This window comes from Protobothrops mucrosquamatus, unplaced genomic scaffold, assembly GCF_001527695.2.
Source record: "Protobothrops mucrosquamatus isolate PMUCROS unplaced genomic scaffold, P.Mucros_1.0 scaffold790, whole genome shotgun sequence".
Classification (NCBI taxonomy): domain Eukaryota; kingdom Metazoa; phylum Chordata; class Lepidosauria; order Squamata; family Viperidae; genus Protobothrops; species Protobothrops mucrosquamatus.
Genome location: NW_015387057.1, coordinates 213,081 through 225,125, shown reverse-complemented (window position 1 = coordinate 225,125; position 12,045 = coordinate 213,081). Strand labels below are relative to the sequence as shown.

Here is a 12,045-nt window from a genome sequence, read left to right as displayed (position 1 = left end):
TGATGGCTTTGCAAGTCTCAACTGGACCGTCTTGATAGAGTTATATATGATGCTACAATGAAGGCAGCTCACTAGGAAATGTGCCTGGGTTTGGCACCCAAACTTCTCATCTGGGGTTTAAACATATAAAAATTAACATTTTTAAAGAAGGAAGTTGTGATGGAACGTAGTGAGGGGGAATAGCACTAGCAATAGACTTATATACTGCTCCATAGTGCTTTACAGCACTCTCTGGGCAGTTTACAATGCCAGCATGTTGTCCTCAACAATCTGGCTACTGGTAAAATGAAAGATGGAAGGGTAAGTCAACCATAAGCTCTGTCAGGATCAAACTTCAGGCTGTGAGCAGAGTTTGCCTGCAATACTGCATTCTAACCAATGCGCCACCAGGGCAGTAAGAGGCAACTCAGTCCAGATATTATGTGTGAGAGAAAGAGGGTGAAGACGGTCCCTCCCTAAGAGTTCCCAGAGTATATTGAGATGCACATAGTAGAGTCCTCAATCTGGCAAGATTTTGTTTATAGGTGTGAAGCAATAAAGAGCTTGGAAGAACCACCAGGTGTTATTCTCAGCTTTGGACCTGGCATTAACCTTGTCAACCAATGACCCATGATCATTCTGTTTCTGTTTAGGTAAGGAAATATATCTGAAATGATGATTCAATGGGGCACATGGTGTCTAACATCCTATATGTTCATTACTTTGCCCTATATTCCTTTTGAGCCTGCAATACCCCAGTCAGCCACCAGGGCTAATATGTTGCCCTATTTTAGATATGGTGCCTACAGTACACAAGGGATGGTGCCCTCATCCCTGGAGTGACTAATCCTAAACCTGATCCTAATTCAATTTTCCTCATTGAGCCTGCAATACCCAAGGGAAATATCAGGGATAACATGCCTATATATATCCATTATATTTCTGTATTTTCTTACTTCGGTTCATAATACCATATTCAGCCATCAGAGGGCAGTATGTCCTATAAATCAGTACATTCCCCAAGTGAGCCACCAGAGGGCAATATGTCCCATGGACTTCAATATATTGCCTATTTTAAATGTGGAGCTTGCAATACCTAAGTGATCCACCAGTGGCAGTTATGTGCTATACCTTCCATACATTGCCTGTTTGTCCTCTTGATACAGCAGTATCCCAGTTACTGCTTCTCAATGGGAAAAATGGGGGAAGCCAGTCAATGTATAGAACACACTGCCCCCTGATGGCTGAGTCTGATAGCACAACTTCAATGGCGAATTATATATAAAAATAAACAAGTAGTAAAATGCAATAACACTACAATGATGTGAGAAGAAAGCATGCGAGAAGGAAGCATCGCATCACCTAAAGATTATCAAATATCATACCAGCTCTCCCCAATCAAAAAGAATTTCATAAAAGATATTCCAACTATAAGGTTCGCAAGCAATCATAGACTTAAAATGAAGATGAATGAAGATGAATATAATGAATATGAAAATGTTCAGATGGATTTCCATGAGATTCCAAGATGATTCTAGATCAGGGGTGTCAAACTGCCGGCCCACGGGCCGGACACGTCACCAGGAAACTGCACCCACCCCATTGCTGGCAATGGAGAAAAAGCTCCGATACGTCACGCGACGTCGCAAGTTTGACATGACCATTCTAGATAGACTTTAAGATTCTTTCAAGGGGTACTGTAGATGAAAAACAGATCGCAATTAAACCTTCAAATGTAGAAATTTTGTTTCTAAATTCCAGATCTTGGGAATTAAAATAAAAAAGTAGCATCATTTCTGTACTGTTTACAAGCTTCCCTTGCTCCTGCTTATCACAATTAAGACCGGGATGATACAAGTAAGATGTTGAAGTTTGAAACACATATTGCACACATTATTTTAGTTGGTTATTAAAATAGTTTTACTTTTCAAATGACGAAGTGGAAGACAAAGGCAAACTGAAAGTGAAATGGGAACATCTAACAAGCATGGATTTTCATTCCTAGGAGGATTTTCTTAAGAAATAAACAAACTGATACGGGTATCTCAAACACTGTTTAAGTGAAATTTACTGGTCCTCAGAACAAGGTGTTCTACCCCCCTCTACTGGTTTCATTGGGGGATAAAATCAAATTTATCACGAGGAAAGTGATTCTGGATCTCTTTTTAAAATCACAGTAAAAGGCAATAAGAAACAGCTCCCATACAAAGAAAATATGAAAACAGGAATTACCATCAGTGAAAGTACTACTATGTTTAGAATAGGAACAGAAAAAGATTTAAATCGCTATTCAATGCTAACAGGCCAGTTGTTGTGAAAATAACCTGAGAAAATTGGAAGGATAAAATACAATAAAACATCTACATGCTGTACTGTAGATTCTTTTGGAAAAGTGGCAAATTTCTCAACTTTTTCCTTAAATCTAATTTGTAGTCCTATCTACGTACATCATCTTTAGCAGATTATGTAACTTAACTGCATTCTCAAGTCAAATTTTTATTTTAAAATATATTTTAAAATATAACACCTAATAAAGCCACACTAAATAATAGGCATTTTAAACATACACATTTTTCCATTCTTTCGTATAAACTTGGAGATTGGCAACTGAGCACTAATGGTTATCTCTGATTCTCCTTCACATCAAATGAAATCTCACAAAATAATCAAGTTTCAAAGAACTTGGCACATGAGGATCATTTTTAATTCAAAGAACTTTGCTTGGAATTTGGATCATTTTTAATTCTTTTGTAAAAAAATTAAAACAGATCCGTGCATCCGGACTTATGAAACTGCACGCTGCACACTGCTAAATCAGAGTCCATGCTCATTCATGCAGACATAGAACAAATGGAAGAACACATTCAAAGAGACACACGTTCGTTCTCTAAGAGATAAAATGACAGTGTCTAACCATTATGCAAAGTAACAACTTGGGGAACAGAAAAACACGCTCTTCGCTTCCTCCATGCCATTCTGCTATGAAGAAACAAGGAATGATAGACTGTAAGATTGTAAAAATTGCTTATTTTCCTGTATAGCACTTTTACAGCCCTCTCTAAGCGCTTTAAAGAGTCAGCTTATTGCCCCCAACAATCTGGGTCCTCATTTTACCAACCTCAGAAGGATGGAAGGCCGACTCGCCCTTGAGCCAGTCAGGATCGAACTCTTGGCAATGAGCTGAATTAGCCTGCAATACTGCATTCTAACCACTGTGCCACCACCATGGCTTCATCTGCCACTTGTTTCTGTTTGTTCAAGATTTCAGCCCCATCCTGTTTGTAAGCCACCCATTCAGAACGACTCTTCCCAACTGTTCAGAATATTTTGTTGTATTAAAAAAAAAAAAATCAATTAAGCAGCTTTTACTTGCTCAGGTTTTTCTCGTGCTGACTCACGTTGAATCATAACCCACCTACGTTAAACATCTCTTCAAATTGCCTAAAGTTTATCTCGGTGATTTTTTTACCTGCGCCCAAACTGAAGTTCAAACCCTTAGTTGTTAACTGAAGCTTCACCTGCCAGTTGCAAAGTGAAGGTGGTACGTTGGGAGTTGTAAATACGATTTCAACCACAGAAAGATACCTAACCTTGCCTGAGCAAGAAAAGCTGAAATCCTCTAAACAGCAATGTGCAGGATATTTATATTTTGGAAGAGGAATAGCAATAGCACTTAGACCGATATACCGCTTCACAGTGTTGGCCCCCAACAATCTGGGTTCTCGTTTACTGATCTTGGAAAGAGGGAAGGCTGAGTCAACCTTAAGCCAGTGAGGATCGAATTGCTGAACCGCTGGCAGCCGTCAGTCAGCAGAATTAGCCTGCAGTACTGCATTCTAACCACGGACTATCCCTTTCAGGAACTGTCATTTCTTTTAGTTCCTGGAGGTGGCAACTGGCCAACCTGATCTGGGCTTCCAAGCTAAATAGGGTTAAAGGTTAAGGCACCAGGCTACAAAGCAAGAGACCAAGTTCAAGTCCCGCCTTAGCCATGAAAGCCAGCTGGGTGACTTTGGGCCAGTCATTTTTTTCAGCACAGCCATCTCACAGGGTTGTTGTTGTGGGGAAAAGAGGAGGAGGAGGAGGAGGAGGAGGAGGAGGAGGAAGGTGTGTTGGATATGTCCACCGCCTTAAGTTATTTGTGAAAATAAAAAAAAGCAGGATACATATAAACAAACAAACTTGGGAGATCTCCAGGAAAGTCCGTGTCTATACGCTAGATTGGGAAAGTGGAAAAACATCCCAGAAGGAAGGAAGGGAGGATGAACCTCTCCCGGGCTGTGAAGAAAAGAAAGTAATAATATTTATTCAGTCAACGACCAGTAACACGAAAATGGCACGGATTCAAAAAAAACCATCAGGAATAGGGTTTGAGTTGAAGACATCTTTATCTTACCATTTGCTTTAAGCATAGATACAAAGACAGAATTGAAGCATACCTCACGGAATGCTTCAGATGTATGCTCATGTTTGTTCAAGTTGATTTTCATTTCCGATATAATTCAGTCGATCGCCCCACTCATTCCTTCGCAGCAGAAAGCTATCAGATCCAACAATGCCACAATCTTAAAACGACATTTCAAAACTTGATGTTTTGGTTAGTTCTTTACAGTTATCAAGGTATTCCTTTCTATATGGGAGTGTCGCGTATATTTTTAAGGAAATCTAGGCAAAAACGTTGAAAAATATATTTTATTCCTTTGGTACTGAACTGTTGATACCTATATAAGTTTCAGGTGTATGGGGATAGCATAAATATTGCTTGATTTTAGGTGTTGATGACAAGTATTGCTTGCTTTGGGAAGATTCTCCAGTGATGTAATACTGGTGGTTATACACATATATCTTATCCTATTGATAATTAATGCGACACCACGTGAATCACACACACCATCTTAGGGATTTAGTTGCAAACATTATCCATAATTTAAAAACTTGTTATGCAACTTAAAATTATACGGGCTGTTCTTTCTGTTTGATTATTTGCGGCGACATCCGATACAAGTGACGTTTTAATCATTGAAAAAGAGATTTGCAAAAATATAACCTTCAGCTTCAAAATGTACAATAGAGACATAGAAAATGCACTTGTGGCACATTACTATTGAGTTAGATGCATTTTGGAAAGCACAGCAAAGGGGGGGAAAAGGGATAGGTGTTCACTGGTGTGATTATTTAAACATCTTGACAGAAATCCCTAGTCAGGCCACGAAATATATACAGAGAATGCAAACTGGAAGCATATGTACAATACTGCAGATCTGACTCTTCCTTACACTTGATCGCGAAGACGTGCCAGTCTTTGTGAAAGCTCGTCCTTCAGAACAGAGACAGTTATGAACATATGATCAAGATACAAAACACGTTAAAAGAGTAACAACTGAAGGGGTGGAGATCATATACAAGCAAACTCTGCACGTCAAGGTAAACCTGTGCCAAATACTGTAAGTGGGTTTGTTGATTTTTTTAAAAAGCTTCTGGAGTTTTCTAAGAACTATACAGAAGCTCATGGTGAATGGCCTCTGGACCTTGTAAATAAATTAAGTAGATAAACAGGCCTTACATAACAAAGGCGATGCAGAAGAAATGAGGCAAGGAAAAGAAGTTGTTTAAGACATTAAACAGATTATTTCATTTTAGTAATCTAGCCTGAAATGATAAGAGCAAGCTGCATTGTACATTAGCAAGATGCATTTAAAAGTTTAAATATTAACAGTATCCCAGCCAATCTTCTATGGCAGTGTTTCCCAACTTCAGCAATTTTAACATTTGTGGACCTCAACTCCTAGAATCCCCCAGCCAGCATGCACTATAGTATGTGGGGAGAAGAGAACAAGCCAGGACTCGCAATATTTACCTGTTCTGTTGAAGCAACACTTGTCCCAACAGAGCCTGTTTGTCCCTGAGGTAGTTCCATATTCAGATCAAGCCTAAAATTCAAAGGGAGAAAAATACAGCCAAGTAAATTAAACACTGGCATGCAGATATGGCATTCCATATTCCAGAAACGAACCCCAACCATCTCACTTAAATTACAAAGTATACCTGAGTCAAAAGTTATACATTACACCGCACAAGCTACAATCAACCCTAGAATGATTGGAATATACAAACCTCTACACCTGAGCTACAACAGATCAGGGCTTGAGATAAGCATAGTTTGGGGAAGGGGTAGAATTCCTTCTTGCTGGTCCTATTGTCAAGTGTGGACTTTGGGAACTGATCCCAGTCTTGTGGTCAACTTATGATCCTAATTTTTTTCTAAATTTTATTTATAATACAATTAAAAAAAAACATTGGATATAACGTGACATTCCAGTATAAACATTCTTATCAAATTATTCCACATTTTACAATCGGTTCTTCATCTCTAAATATACATCTAAGTTTTATATATAGTACGTATTCTAAAATAACATATATTTCTATCTTAACGCTAGTCTTTAATCCCAACCGTCCTCCTCAAATCTCTCCAGCGGTAAAATTTATCCCAGGTTTCAAAGTAAACTGATCCACATTTGTCTTTCAAAACCATTGTGAGCCTGTCCATTTCCGCACATGCTAATGTTTTATATAGTGACTCTTCCTCTGTGGGGATTTCTTTGCTCTTCCATTTTTGCGCAAACGCAAGCCTAGCTGCAGTCAAGATGTGTAACAGCAAATAGGTTGTTCCCTTATTGTATTTCTCTGTAGTTATTCCCAGCAAGAAGAGTTCCGGTTTTAACTCTAAGTCCAATATTAACATATCTCTCAACCAACTTCGTATCCTATTCCAATACTCACGGGCCTTTGGGCATTCCCACCACATATGGTAATATGAAACTTATGATCCTAATTTTGATGTTAATTTACAATCAGAAAAATGTCAATGTTAGCTCTGAGAGCATTACAGTCTTCTGCTTTAGGAAATATTAATAGTAGGGCATAACCTAGTTCACTTTTCCTCAAGTTGCTACTTTCCAGATGTGTTGAACATCAACACTTTTAACTCTCCAGCCAGCAAAGCTTGGCCCATGGATGAAACCAGATTAGAGGCAACAAGTTAGAGCAGTGGTTCTCAACCTTTTTAATGCCGCGACCCCAACCGTTCGTAAGTCGAGGACTAAACCGGTCGTAAGTCAAGGACTAAACCGGTCGTAAGTCGAGGACTACCCAACCGGTCGTAAGTCGAGGACTTTCCCTGCCCGGGAGCGCCGCACATGTGTGGTTCCGCCCCCTGCGCCGGCCGAGGCGTAGCTGGCAAGCAGCAGAGACGGAGCAGGCCGACCACCAGCTGGCCCAGCCCAAGGGAGGTAAGGCACCCGCTGGAAAAGGGGGAAAAATGGCGGACAAAAAAATGGCAGACAGCCTTGCTTGGCGACCCCCATGAAATGGTCGATTGACCCCAAATGGGGTCCCGACCCACAGGTTGAGAACCACTGAGTTAGAGGATGCTATGCCTGTCCATTTGCTCAATCCTGTGGGACTCTACTGAGCTGGAGAAAACCAGGAATTCCTCGTTCCCTCAAATATGTTTTTTTTCCCCCATGCACTGCATTATTTTGACTTTTGAATGTTCACACTTACCCAGCTTCATCAGCCATTTCTTGAAGGAGCATATCTACTTGGTTCTAAAAAAGCAGACATTATGAAAGATTGAGTTACACTTAATAGGGCAGCAACACAACAGAGATATTTACTGGAGATTTTGTACTTCAACGAGTTCTTGGCCATGAGAGGACATTTGTAATTGTGTGGGATGAACTTTCAGAGCACTGTGGCTGGTACACTCATTTTTTTTAATGGACAGTTTTAGGATTATGGTACTTTTATTGCTTGTTGTGTTGCTCCTTCAGTGCTTGGAAGAACATTCTCAGTTCTTCACAGCAGACAATGAGATGGGAAAACCTGTCCTCTCCTCCTCCCAATTTTCAATCCTAATTAACACGATTAAGATAAACAAATGGTTTCCAACGTTTTTTCTGCAGACTTCAAAGAAAAAAAACCCCACTCAACATTTCACCTACATAGATTGCACAGTGTCCACCACTGTAAGAAACTTGCACGTGAAAGAAACCAGCTGTATATTTTTTATTAAAAATATGATAGTCTCTCAATTGAAAACGTTGTAAAACCTAATCGGTTCTCAAAGAAAGAGGAGACCCATCATGAGGAAGCAAACTTTCCTTTGAACATTTATCCCCCCCGGGCCAAGATACTATAGTCACTAGAACATATAGACCAGTGTTTTTCAACCTCAAGAACTTTAAGATTGGTCGACTTCAGCTCCCAGAATTCCCCAGCCAGGTAGCCATTTAAAAGTTCTTGAGGTGAAGAAACATTGATAGAGACTACTGCAAGTGGAGACAGACATCTCTGCTTTAAGGGGTACATACTTGTGGTGTTGTTAGTGTAGTAGTACTGCTCATGGTGTCTTCCATCTGTGCTGTCTGAACATCTAAGGTTTCAAACTGCTGTTCAAATTTATCCATCAGGGCAGAAATCTGTAGGTAAACAAATGGTGTGAGTAAAAGACATCAAAAGAGTAGCAGGAGACATTTAAAAACAAACAGCAAAATGTATCCTTTTACCTTTTCTAAGTTCATACTTTTCAATGTAGCATCCATTGATTTAACCACTCCGGCCATGGATTTTGTTACCTAGAAGAGAAAGTATATGATAATCATATCAAGGGAGTTTTTCCACCACCCCCCCCGCCCCTCAATTTCCTTAGCTCCTATTTTGTAACATTGCACCTGATAAAAGAAGCTAGAAAACTTGTACTGTCCTGATGCAGATTTTGGAATGTTATTATTACAGCTGTAGAACTGCTGGTATGGTATTTTAAGGTGAAAAAAACAAATCTCTGCCATTCATGGCTACTTTGTAAATTACTTTTTAAGCAGTACTGGAAAAAGTTATTTTTAGATGGCATTTTGGTAAGGTTAAGTGAAATTTTGCAAGTGTTTCTTTCTGCCTCCATGCTACTTACATAATCTGGCACAGATAAGGGTTGTTTTAATATCACATTATACCATAATATCTTTTATTTAGATTAGCGCTAGTGTGCCATATGAATACAGACACAGTTGCTGGTACATCATAGTTTATTGTTAATTTAAATAAACGTAGCCGGCCAAAGCACCTTCTTCAATCATGACAGGATACTCAATGCTAATATTGTCTCGATAGGAGAGAAAATTTGTAGCTCAGGGTTGAAATATTAGATCCTTGGTGCTCTCTGAGCTTGGTGGTTTTCTTACAGGCATTTCATTATCCAACTAGGTAACATCATCAGTGCATTGATGACATTACCTAGTTTGGTAATGAAACGTCTGCAGAAATCCACTCAACTCAGAGAGCACCAAGGACCTCACTAATATTGTCTGTTTGATTAGGATCCATTGTGCTGTACAAATCTAGAGACTGGAGTTCATAAGCCAGGCTGTTGTCTGGCTTATTCAATAAACAATAATAAAGCAAACAGTGGCTCATCACGGTGTATGAGCACAGTCCCAGATTCTTCAGCATTTCATATGGAGATCTTTCTCATTGTTATCTGGAATTGCCATGGATTGAATTTATGGCAGCAAATGTTAAGCATTGTCATTGGCACTCCCCAAATAATGCATGTCAAGTACAGACCAAGGTTTTTTTTGCCACGTTATGTTCCTTCCTAAAAGAGAGTACCTTTTGTTCTAGTGGTTAAGGCACCAGGCTATAACATAAGAAATTGTGAATTCTAATCCTGACTTGGGTATGGCAGCCAGCTGGGTGACTTTGGGCCAATCAGCAGGAGACTGTGAGTTCTAGTCCCACTTTAGGCATGAATGCCAACTGGGAGACTTTGGGCCAGCTAGTCTCTCTCTCTCTAAGCTTAACTCACCCCACAGGGTTGTTAATGCGGGGAAAATTGGAGAAGGAATCTTAAGTTATTTATTATTATTATTATAAGGAAGGGTAAAAATTAAATATATAAATTGCTGCTTACTTTGCCCATCGTGACGGCCGTCTGCACTCTGGCTGCCACAGCATCCACCCGGGCGCTCATGCGCAGGAAGTTGATTCCTTGGTTCTTCTGTCGGATGGCATTTTCTGCATGGATCCTTGCCACTTCCGTGTTACCCTTCTGAACTGCCTTAAAAATGAAACAAAAGAACACAATTCTTCCGCTCTGTTATGGAAAGAATAGGACACACCCTCATATTGGATAATCCCATTCCTAGGTGCACGGAGACTTTCAGATGGGTGACGGCTTGTGACGGTTATCGCTGGTGTCTGTTTCGGTGTTTTTGTACTCTCAAATGCACCTGCAGCAGATCAACGCTTTGAATGGCTGGAACTAAGAAAAGCAGATCTCTAAAAATCATTTGCAAATGATGGCAGATATGTAGCAGGAAGCCAGTTAGGACAACCAATAAAGATGGAATCAAATCAACAGTCATGTTACCAGTCAATATACAATACACTTTTTTTGGAGGCATTCTAAATGAGCTGATCTTGCCAGCTAGTGTTAATAAGTTTATCCGCTGTATTATTTTATAACTGATTTTAAAAAAAATTATGTTGCAAGCCGCCCAGAATCGTTGGATACGAGATGGGCGGCAAATAAATTTCATAATATATAAATAATAAAATATTGAAATGAATGAACTGGTATTGTCATGGTATCCAAAATCTGAGAAATGTTAACAGACTGCTGACCAGATTATTCTCAAATAAATTATATTAACCCATCCAACACCTTAATCAGAACACTAATTTTATCAAGTCCAAGTCAGAACTAATGTTAAAGAAACAATTTGTACGTATTTGGGAGGCAGGAAATTCTGTACGTTAGTCTACGAAAATAAATTAATTTTACTCTTTGATGTTAGTATACATAGACAGAAATAATAACCACAGATACTCCATAGCAATTTTTATGTATTTTATGTATTTTAATGTCATTGTCCTAATTTCTCATTTTGTACCATAGAGAAAATGTTTATATCAATTACTTACCTTCTTAATTTTGACTTTTTCAATCTTTTCTTCTTTATCACACTTTTTTGCATTTCTGGTAAGCTCTTTGGCAGCAAATTTCAAATTGAAAAGATGCTCTGGATTTGAAGTTAAGAATAATGTACTGAAATAAGAATATTTCATGCTCCTAGCAATCTGAAAAGGGACTCTGAAATTTAAATATTTTAAATTTAATATTCAATATTCAGAGGGAGAGAATATTTAGACATAACCTCCCTCCAAATATAGACATGGGCATATTTATTTCACACCGTCTGTATTACCGGGATGTTTTGCTTTTATGCAATTGTCTGGGTTTAAAATTTTTGCTTGATCTTTATAAACCACCAAGAATCCATGCAAGAAACAAACAATCCTTTTTCTAGCTTAAACATGATATCAATCAATTAAAAAAAAACAATTTTAGTTATTATAAGGCAGGCTATAAAATGAAAATACTCCCTAACTTTCTTTAAATATAGGTCAATTAAAGCCACTAATGCATACCTCCATTAGGAGACTATTTTAATTCCAACTTGTGATTAAATATTACTGGCAGACAAAGAGAAATGTAGTATTTTCTCAACGCATAGCAATAACTGAAATTCCCCTTTCTGAAGCCATTATCTATACATTCCATATAATCAAATAAGCACATCCGCAGCAGATTTTCAAAGCTCAGTTTACCAAGAACAGAATTCTTTTCCACTATTGGAATCATTAAACTCAAACAATTCTCTACCGATTGGAACTATTGCCCATGTACAGAAAGCTTGTGTTTTTTTCAGCCACCATATCAAAGATCAAACTAACCAGTTTGGACTCTCTAACCTTCCAAGACCGAGTGGCTGTGGCTACCGGCGCCTCGGCATAGTCAGCTGATTCCATCGCTGACTATAGGGGGCGAAACTTTGGCTCCCTCGGAAAGGGTACGCAATCTGGGTGTCCTCCTGGATCCGCGGCTGACACTGGAAGACCAGTTGGCAGCCGTGACCAGGGGGGCGTTCTATCAGGTACGCCTGATCCACCAGTTGCGACCTTTTCTGGACCGGGACGCCTTGCGCACAGTCACCCATGCCCTTG

General features: G+C 39.2%; 1 protein-coding gene across 2 annotated transcripts in view; it reads right to left on the bottom strand.

The window, feature by feature from the left end:
- Positions 1–4,348: 4,348 nt before the first annotated feature.
- The window catches only part of CHMP1B (charged multivesicular body protein 1B), a 15,162-nt gene continuing 7,465 nt past the window's right edge, over positions 4,349–12,045 (bottom strand). For both annotated transcript variants that reach the window (XM_015818784.1, XM_015818783.1), the window contains exons 2-8: positions 10,963–11,060; positions 9,950–10,096; positions 8,550–8,618; positions 8,355–8,462; positions 7,546–7,589; positions 5,837–5,909; positions 4,349–5,296 (exon numbers count right to left, since the gene is read on the bottom strand). In XM_015818784.1, coding sequence (XP_015674270.1) covers positions 5,252–5,296; positions 5,837–5,909; positions 7,546–7,589; positions 8,355–8,462; positions 8,550–8,618; positions 9,950–10,096; positions 10,963–11,060 — 584 coding nt within the window. In that variant the 3' untranslated portion in view covers positions 4,349–5,251. The remainder of the gene's footprint in view (positions 5,297–5,836; positions 5,910–7,545; positions 7,590–8,354; positions 8,463–8,549; positions 8,619–9,949; positions 10,097–10,962; positions 11,061–12,045) is intronic.